This window comes from Pleurodeles waltl, chromosome 10, assembly GCF_031143425.1.
Source record: "Pleurodeles waltl isolate 20211129_DDA chromosome 10, aPleWal1.hap1.20221129, whole genome shotgun sequence".
Classification (NCBI taxonomy): domain Eukaryota; kingdom Metazoa; phylum Chordata; class Amphibia; order Caudata; family Salamandridae; genus Pleurodeles; species Pleurodeles waltl.
Genome location: NC_090449.1, coordinates 132,709,964 through 132,733,739, shown reverse-complemented (window position 1 = coordinate 132,733,739; position 23,776 = coordinate 132,709,964). Strand labels below are relative to the sequence as shown.

General features: G+C 42.5%; 1 protein-coding gene across 1 annotated transcript in view; it reads right to left on the bottom strand.

The window, feature by feature from the left end:
- Positions 1-269: 269 nt before the first annotated feature.
- Positions 270-23,776, bottom strand: part of LOC138261215 (cytochrome P450 3A21-like) — a 425,990-nt gene continuing 402,483 nt past the window's right edge. The window contains exons 11-13 of the mRNA XM_069209968.1: positions 19,469-19,695; positions 11,208-11,370; positions 270-3,305 (exon numbers count right to left, since the gene is read on the bottom strand). Coding sequence (XP_069066069.1) covers positions 3,207-3,305; positions 11,208-11,370; positions 19,469-19,695 — 489 coding nt within the window. The 3' untranslated portion in view covers positions 270-3,206. The remainder of the gene's footprint in view (positions 3,306-11,207; positions 11,371-19,468; positions 19,696-23,776) is intronic.

Sequence of the window (23,776 nt, the reverse complement as noted above, 5' to 3'; positions counted from 1 at the left end):
TTTATCCTTTTGACGCAAACCATCAGGCGGGCACCTTATTTAAGGATTGATGTTAGCCAGCACTGCGGGCTGGTCAGAGTAAAAAAAAATGACTCAAACCAATCAGCGCCGGCGTAGGGTAAAATGGGGGTTGTGTGTCAAAAAATGGTGCAAGTCAGGTTTGAGTCAAAAATCATGGCTCAAACCGGACTTGTGCCATTTTTTTACACAAAGCCCCCATTGAAATGACTCCTGTCTTAGCAAAGACAGGAGTCATGCCCCCTTTTCCCAATGGCCATGCCCAGGGGACTCCTGTCCCCTGGGCATGGCCATTGGGCACAGTGGCATGTAGGGGGGCCCAAGGTAGGCCCCCCATGCCACTTTAAAAACTTAAAAAATTATACTTACCCCAACTTACCTGTACTTAACTGGGATGGGTACCCCCCATCCATGGGTGTCCTCCAGGCGAGGGTGGCAGGGGGTGTCCATGGGGGCAGGGTGGGCAACTCTGGACTGCTTCCATGTAAGAGACCATGGAAGTAGGCCCAAATGTCCCTGAATGCCTGCCCTTACCCAGGCATTAAAAAACGGCACACATCAGACTGTGCGCCGTTTTTTAAGGCCTGCCCCCGCCTGTGCGTCAAAATGACGCAGGAGTATAAATAAGGCGCACAGGCCTTTAAGTCATTTTTGGGATGGGAACGCCTACCTTGCATGTCATTAACACAAGGCGGTTTCCCGCATCCAGAAAATGACGCACACAGAGGGATTTTGACGTTCGTGGGGTCGGGCGTCATTGTATAAATATGGGGCAAGGTTTGCGATGAATGTGCGTCAAAATTTGTGACGGACATTCAGCGCAGACAGAGTATAAATATGCACCCAAATCACTATAAAATCAAAATATCGCATAGAAACATACAAGTGGTGCCTGACATCAAGGGTGCACAGATGTGGTTTCCAGGTGAAACACAAGAGTGGGCCCACACATTTCAGCTCATACCAAGTGACTGTAAAAGGAGAGGAGGTTGTCACGGAGACCTTCAGACAGTTCAAGATGGGTACACATTTGAAGTACATTTTTCAGAGGGACAAAGGGCCTAATATATATTACAAAAAAGGTAAAAGAGCAAGAGAGAGTACTCAAAAGAAACACCAAAAGATACATATATAGTCCCTATTATAGGCATGTCTACATTCAGGATGGCTGGGTCCATGCCATATTTTTGGATCATCCAGATCATATGAATTTACATATATTAAATCAGAATGAAGGTAATTACCTCATAGTTATCTACAAAATATACATTCACCCCACCCTCCCGGACCGACATTGGACATCCCTGGTATATAACAAGGAACTGAACATGAAAATTTAGCTTTTCCTGTCACCGAAACATATCGTATTTCCGTTCTTCAGCTTCCAATCCACAATGTGGATGTGCCATCTAATTTGACATCTGTCACTCTAGAGGTTTATTGTGCCCAGTGCAGGCCAGCAGCTTTAGGAGGGAGGGGGGCAGGCGGGAAGCACACACGCACACACTCACACACACACACACACTCATTCTTTCACACACAGACACGCACGCACGCACGCACATCCATTAACAACACTCATAATATTCAAACATGCATGCACGCACCAAACATTCATTTTAAAAGTTCACACACACTCATTCTTTTACACACACACGCACATCCATTAACAACACTCATACCATTCAATCATGCACGCACGCACCAAACATTCATTTTAAAACATCACACACTCATTCTTTCACACAAGCCCGCACGCACATCCATTAACACACATAACATTCACCATGCACGCACGCACCAAACATTAATTTTAAAACATCACACACACACACACACTCATTCTTTCACACACACACGCACGCACATCCATTAACAACGCTCATAACATTCAAACATGCATGCACGCACCATTCATTTTAAAACATCACACACACACTTACCTTCAGCCTCGAGGTCCCAGAAGTGAGACTGCTGACCCCACCCCACTCTGTGACGAAGTGTCACTGATTGACACTCGGCCTGGGCGCTTCAGGGTTTAAACCTGAAGCGCCCAAGTTGAAGTCAATGGGTGACGCTTTCCTCGTCACCGAGGGGAGAGCCACAGGCACCTTTGCTGAGCCGAGGAGGTCACGCCCTTAGAAGCTGTGACCTCCTCAGCCCGGCAACGTTCAGCTCAGGCAGCCAGGAGTCTGCGCAAATCATGCATGTCTCACTTCTGGCTGTCTCAGCTGAAAATGAAGAGTGTCTGTCAGGCTGACCTTTTTTCAGCCTGACAGACACTCTTCATGAGTGGCAAAAGGTGGGGGGGCGTGGCCCCTCCGCCCTAAAGGACGGGCCGTGCCTGATTGTGCCACATTTTTCCAAGCAGGTAGCACCTGCCAGACAGATCAGCTGTACATTTCGGCTGGTGACCCAGTCTTCCTGCTGCCCAGAGGCCCCTGTTTGCTTTGGAGTTAGATCTGCGATGTGTCAGAGTAGCGCCTGCTGTGATATCTATCCAGGCGGTGGCGGCAGGAGGCTGCCAGGCATTGATAGCTGCATGCTGAGGAGAACAGGTGCATCCTGGGAGTAGGGGAGCTGGAATCAGCTATACCTGCTCTCGAGGAGGTCCCGCTGTAACTAAAACGTTAACTACCGACTTAAAGTGGCAGATTTCTGCAGCGCCACTCAAGTGATAAGAAGTTTCTTTAACATTTTTGGAGGCAGGGCTGCTGAAAAACAGAGGAGTCGAATGAGGTGCAGTTGTAACAAATATTTCAGCGTTGACAGAGGCTGGCGCGTGCCTTTGGCTCTGCATGGCAGTGAGTGATGATCTCCTCCTGGTTTCATTCCAGCAGCCATATGTTATAAACACACATATCTGAGGAACAGGAGGCGATAACTGATTGCGTTGTGTATAAAACACGGTGTCTGAGGTATAATTATGTTAATCGACGATGCAACGTTGACATTAGCAACTGGGATGCAGGAAACGTAGGCCAAACAAAAACAGAATCCAAAGGGAAAGAGTAGAAACTGACAGGGGTCTAAGGACAGAATGTTTTCAGAAATGCCTCAAGGGTAGGCGTTGCTGGCCAATATATTGTCTCTACATTTTACTGTGTGATATTTGCAATTGGCTCCATGCTGGAAGTATGGCAGCTTGGTCGAAGGGTAGCTTTCTTCACATGGTTTGTGTGTTTCACTCATTTATGTTCTACCGGTGCAGCGGTCCTGGGTACAAGTTTCAGATATATTGGAGTTTTGGGTTTTAGAAACCCCTTGGTGTCCATCTCTAGTGGAATCTGCAAAGATGGAAAGAAACAAAAATCATCAATGACGTTTAATCATCACTCTGAGACATGATTTGAAATATGAGAGATATGTAAAGAGCTCTAATTGACAGACAATGAGGTTCCAAACATAACTAACTGGCCAGCAAAGCCCACACTGCCTAAAAAAAATCAACAAGAAGGGCTTATCATCATCAGCTGCCTAACACACACATTTGCTGGGCAACTGGAAAAATTATACGTCTGGTTCTGTGGGTAATGTAATTTGTAAAATTAAGATTTATGAACTTTCCAAATAGCACTGAGAATTCCAATATCTCTGACCAGAGGCAATTGTGAAACTGACACAGGGTACTAAAAGCTAAGAACTAAGGGCCAGATGTAGGAAGCATTTTGCATGGTGAAAACTGCGAAAATTGCAGTTTGCGCCATGAAAAATGCCCATTGTGATGCTCATTCACAATTTGCGTGTTGGTACCGACTCGCAAATTGTGAATGCGACTCGCAAATAGGAAGGGGTGTCCCCTTCCTATTTGCGAACTCGCATTGCTATGCTAAATTGCTTTGTGACCGCGAATGCGGTCGCAAAGCAATTCGCAGTTACCACCAGTGTCACACTGGTGGTAACCCATTCGCAAAAGGGAAGGGGCCCCTCTGGGACCCCTTCCCCTTTGTGAATGTTGCCCAAAATGTTTTTTCAGAGCAGGCAGTGGTCCAATGGACCACTGCCTACTCTGAAAAAACGAAACCAACTGGTTTCGTTTTTTTATTTATTTTGCAACTCGTTTTCCTTTAAGGAAAACGGGCTGCAAAATAAAAAAAAAATGCTTTATTAAAAAAGCAGTCACAGACATGGAGGTCTGCTGTCTTCAGCAGGCCACCATCCCTGTGAGTGCAGGGACTCGCTACGGGGTCACAAAATGCGACCCACCTCATTAATATTAATGAGGTGGGTCTTTGCAACCCTGTAGCGAATCACAAATGGTGTCTGAGACACCGTTCTGCATCTGAATTTGCAATTCTGAAATTGCGAGTCGGTGCGACTGGCAATTTCCGAATCGCAAATTCGGAACTTGCTACATGTGGCCCAAAGTTCAAACCCATTCCCTGTGCACAGGACTCAGGTTCACAAGGGCTAAGCTTTGTTGTAGCTTGCAAGGCAGCCTGCTGCTGGATGGGTATATGAGCAGTAGTAGCTCGATGCAGTGATGGAGGGGAGAGTTTTACCTGCATTGAAGAGTTTGTAGGGCCATCAAGGTGACCTGTACGTAGCTGAAAGTTGATTATGCCATCTACAATGATGGTTTACAAAGTGTCACCGATAAATAGTCAGAATGGGGTGAACCGTTGTTGCATCTTTTGACATAATCATTGTCAGACCTCACCACAGGCATGCGACCCTGTTTAACTCTTATCCAATTAATGACCTTATTGGTTAAGAATTACAAGTGCTCAAAAGCATCCCTGCCCAGCTTTGAAACTGGAGTTAGATATACAATTCTGTGGATATGTCTTCCGTGTTTGGAGCAGAGATTGCCAAAAAGATCATATGGGCGTGAGGTTAGAGAAGCAGGGGCATTGCTACGTTGACTCTCCTAAGGTCGATTATTAGGCCCGCTTCTTGATTAAAGTTTGACACTGGCCCTGAGTAACCATTGTGCTGTATATTGTCATGGGGATTATTAGGGCCTGATTCTTGAATTTTCAACTCTTTGCAGTGGTTAAAATTAAACACTAGCCTTCAGTAACCCTTGTACGGGTGTTTGAAATTCAACTCCCAAGATTCTGTCCAAACACTCGTGGTCTTACTTTAAAAGTGCCAGCACTTGGGATTGTACTCAGGGCTTGTGCAGCAGAAAGTTATTTGCCCCGCGCAAAGGTGTTGTCCCACGCAACTTTCCCTTGACTGCTCTCATATTGAGTACTACTATGACAACAGCAGCACGTGACGTTGCTAGAGACATTGTAACCTATTTTATTCCTCTCAACTAGCTTAATAATCAGGGCCAGGAATATGTCCAGTTTGCAGTGATGCAAGGGCAAGCCTTCGCCAGCAGCCACTTGGTGACAGACTGTCCCCATTAATGTCCTCAGTGGGTGCTGCTAGAGTGGATACAGGGATGGGTGTGTTTTGAGCTAGTGGAATTAAAGTCAGGGCTTCAACAGCGATTAGCGGATATGTTGCTGTGTTCTCAGCTGCCAAGAGGAAAACGTGCGAGAGATGTTCGGGACAACCACAATTTTAGGTGACCGAGACAATCCAGTAGTGCCATCGCTGACCTGGTGTGAGAGTTCAGGGTCAGTCTTAGTCTTAGGCACATTCTTATTAAACATCTCCGGGATTTTCCATGATGCTGTAGTTCCCTTAGGCACCTTGGCATTTAGTATAGTCTCTACCACCTCTATTAAATGATCAATGGCCTCCAGTACAGATGTACCAGCATTGCTCTTGCATTTCTGTTCATCAGGCTAGCTTTTTAGCTGCTAATTTAGTGCCTCTGAGGCTTTACGCTTCCCCGTAGCAGCTGCAAGAATTTGAACTGTTAATAGCCACCTTAAGATTTGTGGTACTCACAAAAATCCAGAGACAGCGATCTGTTGGAAGGTGGAATCAGCCCAGCTTCTTCCGGGCGATGAGGGGTGAAGACAGGCCCGCTCTTCGAAGATCAGCAGAGTCAAGGTGCGCGTCCCACGCTGCGGTATGCAGAAGCACTTTTAAATGATTTGATGGCATGGCCCCTCCTGCTGGGACTGGCGGCAATGTCTAGTGCAGCAAAGGGGCCTGCTGGGGGACACAGTCCCACCCCAGCCGGTCAGCAGAGTCAAGGTGCATGTTCAGCGCTGCAGTAGGTAGAAGCACATTTGGTACTCACAACAGTCCAGAGAGAGGGATCAAAGTATAGATGTTAGAGGACGGGCTCAGCCTCTTCTGGGTAATGATGGGTGAGGACGAGTCTGCTCTTGGGCCAATCTTTACCTGGGCGCATCCCGCACTGTGATATGTAGAGTGCTTTTGAAGAACTTTTGTGTCGTGGGGCCTCCTCCTGGGACTGGCGGCAAAGCCTGGTGCAGCAAAGGGACGTAGTCCCACCACAGCAGGTCAGCAGAGTCAATATGTGTGCCCCACACTGTGGTATCTAGAAGCACTTTTGAACCCCCTTGATTAAATCAATCAATCAATAATTTGTTAAGCGTGCTACTCACCCGGTAGGGTCTCAAGGCGCTGGGTTGGGGGGTGCTACTGCTCGAAGATCCATGTTTTGAGGCGCTTTCTGAAGGCTAGGAGGTCCTGGGTCTTGTGTAGGTTGGTTGGGAGGGAGTTCCAGGTTTTGGCAGCGAGGTGGGAGAAGGATCTGCTGCCGGATGTGGTGCGTTGGATGCGAGGGACTGTTGCGAGGGCGAGGGCGGTGGACCTGAGCTGGCGGATCGGGATTTGGAGGTAGGCCGGTCCGGTGTTGTGTAGGGCTTTGTGAGCGTGGATTAGGATTTTGAAGACAATCCTTTGTTGATGGGTAGCCAGTGTAGGGTTCTAAGGTGGGCGGAGATGTGCTCGTGGTGTGGCGAGGAAGGGGCATGGAGAACAGAGAGTTGTAAGACTTGGGAAAAAGACAAGGTGACAAGATATATGGACCAATTGGTATTGACATCTTAAGTTACTTGAATTTAAGAGACAATACTTGTGAACAAGAAGTGCATTAATACCATTGATTGTTTCCAGCAAAAATCACAGTCACTGGTTGGTAAGCAGTTGTTAACTGTTTGTTGGGACTATTAATACATTGACTACCTTATTTGCAGGCCATAAGCATGGCAGCTTACATGAATGGTTGACTATCATATGGGTTGTGAATTAAAATTATTTCTCTATGATCTGAGCTTTGGGACGGGGCAGTCTGTAGCCGTGGTCCGCTTATAGACATTTTGGCTCACTAATCCCAATTGATTTGTCCAGGGGCTTCAGGCTTTCTTTCTTATGCTTCCCCCTATCATTCCTCCACTTATTTTGCACATGCTGCTCAGAGTTGTTCCTGATCTTCAATTCCAGTGGCAACTCATGGTAGGTCTTGCGTGTTACACTGTAGGCCGACTCTTGCAACTTGGAACTGTACCTATGGCAAGTCAGTTGTTTCTTGAATATGCAGAATTTGCATCTTAGCGTGAACATACCAGGACAGTGTTCTGTTTAGTTAAACTTTAAGGCTGCAGAGCTGAAGGCAAAATACAAATCAGCCAGTGCCGTATTTGCAGTGGGCTCCGGTGATAGTGTTTCTGATTTATAGTGGAAGGGTCAACTCATGCTTGTTAAAAACCATACCAAATTGGATATTGGTGCCACACTTAGCAACAAGGACAAGGCTACAGGGGATTCCCTAGACATTGCAACTAACGCATTTTCTGATGACCACTCATGATGGTCAAATTAGAATCAATGTAATTAGTGCATTTTCGGACTACAACGAGAGTAATGAAAGTTCGGATGGTGAAAGTGGTCCCCTTCCAATTAACCAAGGCATCCTTTTCGTTGAACCGTTTAAATATATTGCTGAAGACTGATTTTGGATCTGGAACCAGAATACACAAGCTGCATGCCCTGTGTAGTTGCCGCAGTTTGGTTTCACAATTTGGACTCTGTCCACCTGAACGGTCCAACTGTAATAGAAGCACACGATCCTTTAACAGCGCCTGAGAGTAAATTTGCAAACTATAATCATTTTCAAGAGTACTTTTATGAAAGTTTTAGTGCTCATGGCACTTGATAGAACAACATCTGCCACTCCATCCTACTGACATCCAAAGAAGGTGTATTTGGACGAGCACAGCTGAGCGTCCATTTTTTTTAACCCTGGGGCACAAAGCTTCTGTATGTTTTCAATGCCCTATTGTCCTCACGACAGTGACACAAAGAATGCATATTGAAATCTATGGGCCAGATGTAGCAAAATCCGATTTTGCGACTTGCAAATTGCGAGTCTGTGTGACTCGCAATTTGCAAGTCGCAAAATCGGATGCAGGATGGTGTCCCTGACACCATCTGCGAATCGGAAGGGGGTCGCAAAGACCCACCTCATTAATATATTAATGAGGTGGGCCGCAATTTGCGACCCCCTTCAGATTCGCAGCACTCACAGGGATGGTGACCTGCTGAAGACAGCAGACCACCATGTCTGTGGCTGCTTTGTCATAAAGCAGTTTTTTTTTTTTATTGCAGCCCGTTTTCCTAAAAGGAAAACGAGTTGCAACACAAGTGAAAAAATGAAACATTTGTGTTTAATTTTTTCAGAGCAGGCAGTGGTCCATAGTAAAAACATTTTTTCAGAGCCATTCACAAAGGGGAAGGGGTCCCCTGGGGACCCCTTCCCTTTTGCGAATGGGTTACCACCAGTGCGACACTGGTGGCAACTGCGAATTGCTTTGCGACCGCGTTCACAGTCACAAAGCAATTCTACATCGCGATGCGAATCGCAAATAGGAAGGGGAACACCCCTTCCTATTTGCGAGTCGCATTCCCATTTTGCGAGTCGGAAACCAGGTTACCGACTCGCAAAATGGGAATGAGCATCGCAATGTGCGTTTTGCATGGTGCAAACAGCAAATTTCGCTGTTTGCACCATGCAAAACGCTTGCTACATCTGGCCCTTTATTATTCCGAGTCCAGTTCTCAAATGAGTGAAGCAAGTGACAACAAAGACTGACGAGCTAGTAATGTCTCGGCTTCTTACATGAATTCTTCCTTATTCAAAGTCCAAAACTTCAACACGTAAGGAATGTGGGGCCACATGTATCAAGAAGGCCTTTTGCGAGCCGGAAATAGCGATTTTTAAGAAATTGCTATTTCTGATTCGCAAAATGCAATGTATCACATTTGCAATTTTGTAATAGCGATTTCTTAAAAATGTATCTATTACCGAATCGCAAATTGCGATACCGCCCCCCATATCTGCGAATTTTTTGCATTTTCAAAATTGCGATTGGAAAATGCAAACCCCCAGGTGCTGGGGGCCTAAGGCGCCCTCTGCTGCTCCCCAAAATATTTTTTTACAACATGTAAGGTGCACACATGCCAAAAGGGCATGTGTGCTTTACATGTAAATTTAAAAAATGCATTTTAAATGCATTTTTAAAATTTGCACATGGTTACCACCAGGTTCGACCTGGTGGTAAATAGCGATTCCTAAATTCCCAATTCGCATTTAGGAATTGCTTCTTCCATGTGCTTTAGAAATCGCAAATAAGGAATCCTTATTTGTGATTTCTTATTTAGAGAGTCGCAATTTACGACTCTCTAAACAGGGTCTCAATTTTAAGGAATCGCTATTTTAGCGATTCCTTAACATTGCTTTCAGAATGCCTTTAATACATTCTGAACGGGCTTTTTGCATTCACAAACGGGCATTCGCACCATTTGCGAATTCAAAAAGCTTTCATACATCTGTCCCGTGATGAGGAAGATGGACAATCAGGAATAGATCAATTACTTACTAGAACATGTCACTATTCAAGAAAGAAATTTTTTAATACGTATGAAAGTGATGAGGAAAATGGACAAGTTGGTAGCACCTTCCTTACGTTTTGGAAATCTTCATTATACTGAAGATTACTCACTAATATTCTTCATTGCTCATTATTACTTCATTACCTTCAAGTTTAAATGAGTGAGGAATGTGAAGAAGAAAACAGACTGGGTGGTTTTGAGGGAAACTGACACTAAAGGAAGCTAGGCACTGGGTCACAATCATATTGTGAGAAAACTGAAAGTGATCTAGTTATGGACATTTAGATTAATATATGTTCTGGAGGGACGGGGGCAATACTTAAATAGTATAGATCTAGGATTAATGTAATGTATGAACTAAGACTGCACTTCCAGGGATAATTTCTGTAGATTTTCTGTATTTTTTAACCGAGAAAATGTATTCAAAAGTGTCTGGTCTTCACTGAACATGATGAAGAGCTGTTGTGCGAAAAAAGATTTAAGTATGAACTTACCAGCTCTACGATGCTGGGCACTGAGATTTGAAAACGAAGATTTCTGTTATCTTGTTGGTTCAATGCTTCGTGCAGTGAGACTATTTTGATAATTTCAAGGCCACAACAGGAATGTGTTTATTTACAGCATTTCCCTAATATGTAGTTACATATTACGTTACTAATATCAAATGTCTGTCCACTTCTTACATTTATAAATAATATGGAGTACTCTGATAACCCAAAGATTCGCATAAAATTGGGGCTCTGGGAAATCGCATAGAATGTGACACCTGTCTCCCTTGAAATGTTGGTGAAAGTAGTTGCTCGAAGGTGCACCAAAATGACATCTATAAGTTCATTGTTTCTGGTAACAGATATATGTGTAAGTCAGACTTGTAGGTGCTAATGGGTCAATTTACCAGTGCAAGATATTCACAAAATGTCCCTCCATCGTATGTTGCGTCCCGCGATGGTGCACAATGTGGGTGAGTAAATGCCACTCGAGAATCGAGGAGCGAGCGGCCTAGGTCAATTGCATGAGAAAATCCCTTTTCTGGGATGGGAGGGGGGAAGGTGAAACAACACCCCAAATACTGGAAGGGTGTGGGGTAAGAGTTTTCTCTGCACCAAGGCAATTGCATCTCACCAGGCATAAATGTAGAATGTATACAGTTAAACAGGCAAAAATATGTCTTCACTTGTGAAAAAAGAATTCACAAAACCTTTTGAGGAGTAGGTTTGGACCCCTGCAACTCTCATAAAGTCACAGGCATACATCTGGCAACCTTTGGAATTCAAGAAATGTCTAATTCTTCAACCATATGAGGCCACAGACATGTGGCCGCAGATTTAAATTTTATGCTGAATTGGGTCCATAGCACAAAGCAGAATTAGCCTTTTTATCAATAGGCTAATTCACACATATGCTAGAATGTTGCTCCTCACCGGTGTTTCTTTGCAGACCTGGAAGCTGAAGTTCTGCAGCAGGCTAACTATTCCAGCCTTCACGGCGAGAAGGCCAAACCTCATTGCGATGCAGTTCCTGGGGCCACTTCCGAAGGGCAGGAAAGTGTAGGGCTCCTGAGTGTCTTTGTTCTCTTTACTGAACCTGGAAAAATCAAAATGAGATTAAAGAGCGAAACCCACTGTGAGATCGTCTTAAGAGGCACTGCTATATGTTGGGAGTTTGGTGTTATCACACGTTTTGGAGAATAATGTGGTTAAGTGCTGGTGTTTATAATCCTATTTATAGGTGCTCACCCTAATGAGCAAATTACATATATATATAAAACATAATAAATATAACTTTTATAGAAATATTTATCTAAATAAATACTACTTTAAGCCTGCAGGAGCGCACCCAGGAAAGTCAAGTCTGCTCCCAGCCGGCGAGAGATTTAAAAATGCTGCCATCGGGTGGGGGCAGAGTTCGGGTTCCATGTCCGCACTCCTGCAGACAGGAAAACTGATATTGCTCCTGCCTTGAGAGGGCAAGCAGGAACTGCTACTCCTTCCTATGGGGACCAATGTCAGCTCCCGCAGTGTGTTGGGAGCTGGCTGGGGGCCTTGGGCCCCCTCCCCTTTACAAATATTGTGTGGCCCTGAGGATGGCCCCTCCCCTGTAAAAAAAATATCTTGAGGAATGGGGTCTCTATGGCCCGAAGGCACTGGGGCCGCAGGGCTTGCCAAGGCTATCACTGCAGCTAAGCCCACACCGTGCATGGCCAAAGGCCGTGCATGGTGTGTGGTTGGCAGTCTGCAGCAAACCTTCTGCTGCACACAGCCAAACTCTGTGTGCTGCACCGTGTTGGTTTTGTGTATAGTAAAAAAAATATTACTTTACGTTAAAAAAAAATCCTAGCTATTCACTAAAAAAAAGAAACATTATAGGTAGGTGAGAATTTCTGTGACATCATAATGTTTTAAATAAACAAAACATCTGACATTCACCAGTTATAAATATCTCAAGTAATTATAACTTGTGTGAGTTGCCCACATGCTAGATGAGAAGAATGTGCTTGCAGCTTGGGAAGAGGAACACATCCCCTCATTTGTAAAATATCATGGGGTGAGCATGGAGAACCCAGGAAACTACACATAACATCCATGCTGTAGCCTTCTTGGACTTGGTTGTGGCAGATGTTTGGAATTTGATGCTGGAGCTGTTTGAGACTCAGGGAAGAGAGCTGCCTTTGCATCAGGGTCAGCACTGTAAATGGCTACAAATATAATTAGCTGCTGCACAATGTGGAACATGCTAGGCCTGAATAATTTCACAATATAAATGCAAATTAACCCTTATAATTACTGCTAAATGTATATCTCATATTGATCAACCCATAAATACGAGTGAAAGATCACCTTCTGTGGCCATACAACTTTGGACAGAAACAGGAGACACTAAAAGAAAGCTGGTCATCACCACCATTCTCATGAGGTCTACAAATACTCTGTGCCTAAAATACAAAAGAGTAGATACACTGTAAGAAGAGTATAAAAAAGGATGAGACTGACTCCCTCATTATTTAGGCTGCAACAGTGAAGGCCACTGTACAGGGTAAGATGGTTTGCAGTCAACCAGTTAGTGACATTGACGAACCAAGGTACAAGCAATGACAGCATGGTGTCATGGAGACTTTGTAACATAGCAGTGATATATTTATCGTCTGTGTAATCAAACACACACAAAAATGGTTGCATCATGTCTGGAGGAGATTTAAGGAAGGAACTCAAGTATTTGGGCATGAAGTATGAGGTATATGGTAGTTGGAAGATATTGTGAACTACATTTGCTATAAAGGAGTATATCCAAGCTAAATATTTGCCAAGAATGCCCATATCATGGAAACTAGTCAGTAGTGTTGCCTGACTGACTGTGTCAAATGCAAAAGAGGTAAATGTTGCTAAAATTGCTACTGAATTGCGACATACCTTTCTGACTTGCTCCACTGAAACTAGACAAAGACTTTCTTGAAAGCTTTGTAAAGAGGAAATTCTCAGTCAACCCTATTTAGGAGCCCCGGTCGTTTTCCTCCTCATTATTGAAGGCTCCAGACTCTTCCTAGCAACAATTTTCTCACTGATACATTGAGGCAAAAATACTAAGGCTAATTTCAGTGAGTTTGAATATGCTGGATTGAAAGTCGATTAATATTTTACTTCTCATCACTCTAAACTTTTTATTAAGTGTTTGAAAACATTTGAGGATCATTTGTTGGAGTTAGAGGAAGTAACAAAAAAGACTGATGAGATAACCTCAACATGGTCCCATGAGTATATCTTAAGTAGACCATAATGAATTTTACAAATATCTCAGTCATAAGAACTATTAATTGTTTTGCATTAAGCAAATAACTGAAGGGGCGTTCTTCCTGATTAATTTACTGAAGAAAGCCTTCTTGTATGGGAACAATAGGACCTCAAAAAACAAATTTGTTAATATTACATTATGAAAAACCATAAGGACCAAATCCCGAATGGCACTGCTGTACATTCGGAATGTTTACAGTTCCAAACTTCAAAGTTTCATTTTTTATTTTGTTCTGGTATTTGTGGAGAGAGTTTTAACGGCTTAGGAATCTTTCCAGAAACATAGTTATGAGGCTTGGACAGAAGGAGAAAATGCATATTTCTAGGAGAAGTGTGGCTCAATGGATAGAGTGGCAGACCCTGATGCAGAAATCTGGCCCGGAACCAGGGTTCAATTCCTGCCTCAGCAGGTCTTGGGCTCAATTTCCTTGGACCTGATCATTCTCGCATTGGTGCCTAATCTAATTCATGGGTCCCATTCTGGGCAATAGCTTGCTTCATCTCCACAACGGCCCCAACAGCGCTGGGATGCCTGGCTTCACCTTGGAGGTTGCCCAGGAGAGGGCACCTCACAGGGAAAAAGCCAGGAGGGGTTCCACAGCGGTATGCGTACAGCGCCTTGAGACCCTAACGGGTGAGTAGTGCGCTATACAAGTACAAAGTTTTAGGAAACTACTAATGTACAAAGTAGTCACAGCAAAACCCACTCTCAAATGCTTCACTTAGTTAAATGTGGATATGTATCAATTACAACTTGCTCAGTACTAACGGTGTTCAAATGCCACATGCAGAAATAACATTACTGTGTGGTAACACTACAGCAGTTTTGTACAATTACCTGCTAAACCACATTGAATTTCGAACTATTGGGTGGTACCTTATTTACCAGTCATAAAACTGGACACAATTCCTAATTCTGGGGATTTAGTGCTGGTAATAAATATATACAGAGACCTCTGTGTGTGGTGAGAGTGCAGGGTGGGGGATGTGGGAAGTAGAATAGCGAAGTAGAAGCTAAGTACCTGGAGGTGGGAGCACTGCTTGCTCCCCATTCCAGATAAAACTAGGAAAGAGGCATGGCTCTGGAGCTGCCAAAGCCTAATGAATTGTTTCCTGAAAGAATTACGGCCCAGTAAAATCTGGCACAATGTTCCAAATCCTAGGAAAACTGGTTGCAGCAACACTGGCACACTCAGGGCCTCATTTACAAGCCCTTTTCGCCAGTGCTGGCTCATTTTTTTTAGACATAGTGGTGGTGCTAGCAAAACACTACACTGCTCCATACTTACAAACTGAAGCATTGGGCCAAATGTGACAGTTTTAAGCCCTGCGTCACATTATACCTGTGCCAGGTTCAATTTATGCAGGATAGGTGTTCCCATGGGAAAAGCCACGCAGAACCGATGCAGTTAAATTTACAACATTTCAGTGCTCAATTCTGCAACTTCACTGCGTCAAAATGTTACCGCCTGCTCAGAGCAGGCAAAAAAGTTACGCAGGGCATTGCTGGAGTTACGCGAGTTTAACAAAGTGTTGTGTCGTGCAACATCAAGAAACATGACTTGCAGTAAAATGCGTCAACAAAGTTTTATTCTCCACAGTAAAAGTCAGCACCGGTGTCCTCACAACCATCCGAAGCCACGACCGTCAGCCAACTGTCGTAGCCTTGGATGCTGCGAGTCAGCAGTACACCTGAAAACAAACATTCCACAATCTAGTACTTTGCACATAGTTCTTGGTTACATGCATATAAAACATTTTCCCCCTTTACAACCTTAACGCAAGAATACATAACATTAAATCTACTTCAATACAGTTATTTTATTTATATTCTCCCTATAATTTAAAACATTTCATAATCATTCAAATGTTTAGGTTTATTGATGCACTTTCTAAGTTTCCCTATTATCCTCTTGAGACCTGGATTAGTCACCTCCCTATCAACATCCACAGGATCTATTTTGAGATTGCTTGTACATTCCCTGTGCTGTCCCTAACGTAGCTTTAACTGCAGCTGTATTCCTTTCAACCAGTGGCAGTGAATCATCATTTCCTTCACCCATATCACTAATTCTCCCTTCCCGCCTCTCATTCCTGTCAAGGTAATCACCCCCTCAAAGCAAATTCATAGCGTTCATGTATGCACCACACTCACCAAACTCTCCTCACCCACAAGTCCTGAATTCATACATCTGGGAAGAAGTACAGCGACTTGGGATTTTGACAATGTCTCTCTTGTTCCACCACTTTCCATTCTCCACCTTAATTGCATATCTGGACACACACACCACCTTAGTTTCAGGAAAAAAATCTAGAACCCTTAATGGCTCCATCTGTAATGCAAAATTTTGGACAAAACGTGAATAATTTTTACAAAGGCCCAGGAATGATCTTAAATCATCTTTGTTACTAGGAGATGCACATTTCTCAATTCCCAAAATGAGATCCTTCTTGGGTGAAATACCTGAAACTGAAATTCTGTGACCCAGATATTCTACTGTGTCTACCATGAACTAACACTTATCCTTTTTTACTGTGATGCCGTGATCTCTTAATATTCCTAAGACTTTGTCGAACTTCAGCAAATCTTCATCAATAGAATCAGAATCAATTAGAATGTCATCTTGATAAGCCAACACCCCTTCCACATCCCCAAACAGATGATACATGAGTTTCTGGAATACTGACACAGCTGAAGCTAAACCAAATGGCATGCGTAAGAAACAAAATGCTCCATAGGGTGTAACAAACGCCGTGAGGGAACAAGACCCATGCTTAGTTCCACTTGATGGTAAGCTGCTTTCAAATCAATGAGAGGGAAAACTTTCATACCTCCCACTTGTGCTAGCACATCATGGATTCTGAGAAGCGGAAAATGCTTGTATGTTTTTATTAAGTGACCTCAAGTCAACACAAAGTCTAAGGTCACCATTTCTTTAAGAGCCACCACAACAAGTGAAACCAATTGGGAAGAATCAATAGGTTCAATGATACCATCATCGCAGAGACCTTTAAGGTGCTCTTTCAACTTCCTTCTAATACTTAACGGGACATTTTGAACTTTGTGAACAATAGGAACAGCATCAGGTTTGAGGATGATCTTATGTTCGAAACCTTTCACCATACCCAATTTGTCCTGAAAAATGGTCTCATGTTTCTTAAGAACCTTTTGTAACGAGTGATGCATAAAACTCTTGTAAATGAGGCCCTCAGACTGAGGTGGAGCGAAAGTCTGTGCAGTAATTCTGCACTGCCAGACTCACAAAAAGGGTGTTAGAATTAATAGATAATCCACAACATTCCCTATTTCATGAGATGGTGTATTACTAAAGGAGTAAAAAGCTATTTCTGACACATGTATGAACCTGGTTTGATAAATGTGCATTATTATGTGCTTCAACATTTTCTTGTCCTAAAGACAATGGGGAGGAGGTTGGAAGTTGTTTATTATGTTTAATAATGGAGATGGGGCTGAAAATACGTAACTGGAATATTAAATGGTTTCCTGTATTGCAAGAAAAGAATGCCCCTTATTTTTTTGTAACATCCCCCCGCCCCCACTGGCATATTTTTGACTGGTGCTGCTACACACCATAAGATGGAAGTAAGGAAGTGAGCAATACAAACAACTGCTACAACTGTTTTATTCAGAGCATATGTGAGGAAGTGTTAATGTGTAAGAAGAATATTTGTGTACATCTATTGTGCTACGTTTTGTTGTGGTGACAATGTGTTTTTTTTGGGGGGCTGCTTTGTTTTTGTTATCAATTATCTCATTGTGTGATTGTTGTGTTGTACTGTCATTGTTGCATTCTGTTGTGACTGTTTTCATGGGCTGTGCCCTGTAATGTGTTGGTTGTGTTGTTATTTTGCTTTGTTTTATGTTAGTGGGTTATTATCTGTTGTGCTCTTTAATTACTACTCAGATGTCGGCAAATCCTGTTACATTTCCAGCTGAAAGCCGAACATTCATTGAAAGTTCCAGCACAAACAACCATTTACAAGTGTATAAGGTAGTAAGATATTGCTGCAGTAGCTCTTTAATGCTTCAACCTATAACTGTGGCAGAGACATTATATTATACGGCACCCAGGGTTTTTGAAATTATAGGAAGTTTGAATTTCTTACACATGGGGCTGCTGATCATTATTTCTAATTACAGCGAGGCAGTGATTGTAAGACATTTTAAAAGCATTAATGATGGTTTATGATCCATATAAGGCAAGAGGAGGCCAAAAAGAGGCTGAGAATAAAGGATTAGATGAGGAACGATGGAAAAGTTGGTTATATGCAAAGACAGAAAAAATTGTGCAAAGGAAGGAAAGAAGGAGAAAAGTATAGGGAGCAGGATAGAACCGTAGGGAGGGAGAGAGAAGAAGAAGGAGATAGAAAAAGGTGAGAGCCTCCAACCCTAGTATTTATCTCCTTGAGCAAGGTTACTGTGTCACCATTTCTTCACTAAATGCATTTGTCTCCAGCACTACTACCGCAAGGCAATTCAATACCTTTATGAACTATTCAGTGTGTTAAAATGTTGGCCCTCATTGCTAGTGACTGGTCTATGGTCTGATAAAATCCAAGTTGGAATTTATTAGTTGCAGAAAATAGCAGTCAATTACGACTTTCTGGGGGGGAAACAAGAGGATTTTGGTGCTGGCCAAACTAAAATCTGCATGTTCTGGAAAATTTTGAGTGTTTTTCCAAGACAAATATGTTCAGATTTGACCTGGCAGGAGTTACTGTTCATATTGCAAATAACTAGGAAGCATGTAATGAGGTCCTTTCTGTTCCTGTTCCAGGCACCCTGCTGTGGAATCTCAGAGTGTGGCTTGTTGTCCTAAGAGTATCTTTTTAGTGTTACGTACAAGGGAGTATTCACAAAGAAATTTTGAAATAAGTAAGGAAGAATTCCTGTAGTGTTCTTTCCTGTACTCTTGCACTCCTTTGTGAATTGGCCCCAAAACATCCAAAAGAGACTAAAATAGGAATATTTATATATGAGTAGCACAAATAGAAAGGACAGTGCCCTCTTTGCACTTTTATTATTAAAGAAATTGGGCATTTCAAAAGCATGAAGGAGTACATCAAAGAGAAATCCTTACTGTAAAATCTTTTGTGAATTGTTCCCCATATGTTTACACCCATCTTCATGGTATAGATGTTTCTATTCTTGAGTACCTCTTTAGAAGATGCAAGTTTTTAACTACACACTAAATGGTAGCCCTTTTTCGGCACTACAGATCCATGTATGACAGTGCTCTTGTTGCCATCTCCAGGTTTACCAACACTTGTTGTTTCCCAGTGCAGACAGCACGTACGTTTGGCTTAACAAAGGGCAACAATAAATCCCAGACATCTTTAGGACTGAAGTCTAAAAAAATGGACCTGCAGTGATCATCATTTATTTCAGTCTTATGGAGATTTTCTAGGAGAGAACTATGATGGTGCTGTAGACACATTTCACTTATCACATTTTCTAAACCAATTTTATTCAGTTCATGTGGATTAGATTAAACACACAATGTGCAAAGTACAAAACACTGCCTACACAAACTAAATTAAATTAGGAAACGAACAGTGTAACTAACTGAGTGATTATAGTTAACTAAAGTTATAAAATGCAAGGTCTCACAATGTTTTCTATTACATATGTTTGTGCTCAGTTAAAACGCAGCTTAAATCAGTAATGTGTGCTGTAAGAGACTGCAATTTTAGTTTATTCTAACTGTGGTTATAAAAGTGACTGGAAACTCTATCTTAACTTCAGCCAGCTTACTTATTCACTGATCCCTTATTTATTAAGTGACTTGAGTCATTGATAATTAGCCATAATATTAACAGACTTCCTTGTTACCACTCTATCTCCCCTTCTTGCACCCTTCATTTGTGAATGATACCTGTCTGGATCGAACTTTTCTGGTTCTGGCCAATACTCGGGATCCCGGTGCAGGGTATATAATGGGACCACCACCACCACTCCTTCTGGGATTGTCACTCCTTCCACCTCCACGGTCTTCTTACAGACTCTTTCAAGTCGCCCTGAACCGGGGTACAATCTGAGGACCTCATTAATTGCCATCTCCAAGTATTCCATCTGCAACAGTGCCTCATATGTGGGAGGAGCCTACAGTTAATGGAAAATACCCGAGGTTAGATATGAGACACTATACATGATAAAAAGCTTTCTTATTTGACACAAATACATCACTCATGTAATGCAAGAGATCGTGAGCCACATATACAACGGCTTTTGCACGTAAAAACCCATTTTTGAGATTCTGGAAGCTTTTTACTGAATCGCAAAAAGGGATTGCGACTCGCAATTGGGAAGGGGTGTTCCCTTCCTAATTGCGACTTGCAGTCCGATGTATGACTGCTTTGTGACCGCGAATGCGGTCGCAAAACAATTGCAGTTAGCACTAGTGTCACACTGGTGCTAACCCATTCACAAACGGGAAGTGGTCCCCATGGGACCCCTTCCCCTTTGTGAATGTCAGTGAAAACATTTTTTCAGAGCAAGCAGTGGTCCTATGGACCACTGCCTGCTCTGAAAAAATGAAACAAAAATGTTTCATTTTTTGATTTCGAAATGCATCTCGTTTTCCTTTAAGGAAAACTGGCTGCATTTTTAAAAAAACAGCTTTTTTTAAAGGCAGTCACATACATGATGGTCTGCTGTCTCCAGCAAGCCACCATCCCTGTGGGGGCCGCAATTCCCAAGGGGGGTCGCAAATTGCGACCTACCTCATGAATAATCATGAGGTGGGAATTTGCGACCCCCTAGCGAATCGTTATTAGTGTCATTGACACTATACAACATTCGGTTTTGCGACTCGCAAATTGCGAGTCGCTCTGACTTGCAATTTGCAAGTCGCAAAACCGAAATTTGATACATGTAGCCCCTTATTACTCAGAAAACTCTTAGATACAGAATTTATGTTGGCTTGCTTGTTGACTTTCTGGGCATAGAATCCTGAACTGGATGGTTTACAAATCTTATGCCTTCGCCCCTTCTGGGTCATTCATCTTCTCAAAACATCTGAATATTAATTATACCAATATTAAAAAATCTACACAACCTTTTCCAACACACAATACCACACTCTCCCTGTTTCCTAAGCACAACTTTTAAAACAAGTGCCAACCTACTGTTTTCTAAGGAGCTTGGGTGCTACCACCATTGACCTCTGTGTTCATTGGTTCAAGAAAGATAAAAAAATATGATCATATATATGTTAGGTAGACATTGGGCCCTTGAACAGATGACCTAATTCAAGTGTCAAGAGTTCAAATGAGCAAAATCTATGGCCAACTAATGGTTAATGAGTGACAACTGAAGTGACACAGCAAAACACAAATACAGCAATAGAAGAAAATGAAATCACCCTTGATAGAATTGAGAAAGCAAAACCTGGATGTGCCATTGTGTCTCTTAAAACGTGAAATAAAAGGGTGGTTGTTTTTTTGCTTAACAAAACAAATGTTTATCTTTTAACGCAGTGCACAGGAAAATTTATGAGCCAAGGGCACAGACAAATGCAATGCTTCATGTATGCCAAATCTTATCATCATTTAAAAGAATGTTTATGTTATAAATATTATTCTTTATAATCATTGTATATTTGATATGAGACATATAGAATGTATTTAACCTGAAAAGTGTATTAATGTCTAATTAGTTTGGCCAGAGTGAAGGCCCATATATTTTTTGTGATTTAACCTTCAACGTGCAGTTTGCTTTTTGAATGCTTTTCCAAAACTGCAGGTGTCAGGATCCGAGACTGAGTTAATAGGGAGCTCATTGCTTGAGATGATAAGAAAAGGCCAGTGGAATACTTATCAAGGATGTGAGTAATATCCTGAGCTGGCAGCTGTAACTCTTGTGGAATTACAGAGTGCGAGGGTGTACCAAGGTCAAAGCCAAAAACAAAGACGGCTGAAGTGTCAATTAGCAAATTATAAATCATGGCTATGTTTTTGAACTGAGAAAGGTATTTGCCTATCAGATCATCCTTGGAAGAAACAAAATTTAAGTGTGGTTTAGTTGGCAATAAGATTCAGATTCCCTCTGTCCTTAGTTGAGAGCGGACCTTACGTAGATACATCTCTTGAACTGTAATATTTATGTAGCTTCATGCTGCCACACCTCTCTTGATGGAAACTTCTCCAAAAGTTATGTTGTGCCCACTACTTTCCTGAACCAATAGAATATTAGCATAGTCAGGTTTAAGTTCAAATGGTTAGGCACTTGGATTCGAATTCTATGCATACATTTTTTTCTCATTTTCTGCATTACCACTATTTAAATAGTGGTCTTTTCTATGTTAGTTAAATTTCATATTGCGGGACGTTTTGATTCGCCTTTGATTATTCTGTACATTTATACTATGATTTTGAGACTCAAATATGTAAATTTGACTGTGAGTTTGACTTTGAGTCTAAATAAAGCCCTTTGAACTATAAGTCGGTCTCTGGATTTGAATGTGTGACCATTGAGCTACACTGTAATTAATTTGAATAATTTGTTGCAATGCCTCCTCACCATTCGGAACGGAGAAGAACAATAAATCAGACCCAAGAATCTAGAATTAGGGCCCAGAGCTGGAACAGATGGCAGTGACGAGAATAGTTCTCTTTCCAAAATAAGGAGAACTGGAATAGGCCCTAGACCAGTTAGTCACCAGTGTCTAATGTAGATGCTCGTATCTGGACTTGAAAGATTGGCGGAATTAGGGCGATACAGAGGAGAGTGGTACTGGCAGTGGATAAGTGAGTATTCATAGGGTTGCAGATAGTGGCAGTCGCGTCTAGTTTGTGGTGATTGTGTGAAAAAGGGGTGTCTGGGGAGATATTTTTGCATGTTGAGTAAGTGAGATGATTTAAAAAGAGGTTGAAGAAGTTATCAGGTCCGTTGTGGCCTAAGATCCTGGGATAGTCTAAAAGGTGTAGAAGACACCATATTATATAGTCTGCTCAGAGGCTGTGTCATTGTGAGACGTCGTCAACGGTACAGCTAAGATATGGACTTACTTTGGGTGAATGTGAGGCGATTGGTATGGTGAATCTTAATGCACATAGTGAAGCTATACTGGTCTTGATGATGCCCCATGGGTAGAGGTTTCATCAGAAGTGATTGCAAACTTTCTTGTGTTTGAAACTATTCATTTTAGAGGGGTGTGTGCGTGTGATATTGCGGCGAGAGTGTGTGTGCAGTTTGTAAAGGAGAGGGACTGTTGTGATGTCTATATCACAGTTTACCGCACTAGTATAGGTCAGTGGGTATAGTGTTGCACTGCTTTTGGTGGACAGCGTCATATGGTGCCATGCTGCGATCGGTGATTACCTTGAGCAAGGCATTGTGGATACAATGTTGCCTTCTTCAATTGAAGTCTTGTGAAAATTTTTGAAAAATTAAATGTTTTAAAGTTTTGCAAGACCTGTTCAGGGCTGATGTTATTATTCCTGGTAGAGTGGCCGAAGTGGCCCTTCCTGAAGGTACTCCTGGTCATTATATGGTGATTAATGCAGGGCTTCACACATGTGTTTGTCTTGGTCAACGGTACAAAATCACAGAAAAGGATGGCCCATTGAGGTCCCACAATATAGCACATTTAATTTGAGAATTATTGAAAATTTCAGGAGGGTGCTGTATGAAATGAAGACACCTCCTAGATCTGCACAATCTGAAGCACTTAATGCTTGGGAAACGTGCTGCCCATGTGAAGAAAAGGGAGAGATATCAAGGTAGAGCGAGGAAAGCTGCATGTTCTTAGGCAGATGCTAGATGGAATGCTTTGCAGAAAAGGTGGAGAACAGACATGATAGAAGGGGTTAAGCTGTATCTGGCTTCGACCACAGATGTGACTGAGACAGAAAGGGAAAGAAAGATGATCAGAAAAAAAAAGGAGAAGAAGCGAGAAAGGAGAATGATTACAATAGCATAGATGATGATGAAGATTCTGGAGATAGTCTTGTGGATGTGCTATTGTCTGACCATCCAACACACTTATAATGAAGCTAGAGGTGAGTGTGGGAACAATGGTTTTGGAGGCAGTGGCATAATAACCTTTCCTACTGCCCCAGATAGGAAAGCTCTTAGTCATGTGCGATCTATTCCTACTAACGTTCCTTGGGAACTAAGAAGTGGGGGTCCGAGCAATTGTGTCCCAGTCGACCCCACTGTGAGTACATTGATGCTCTCACAG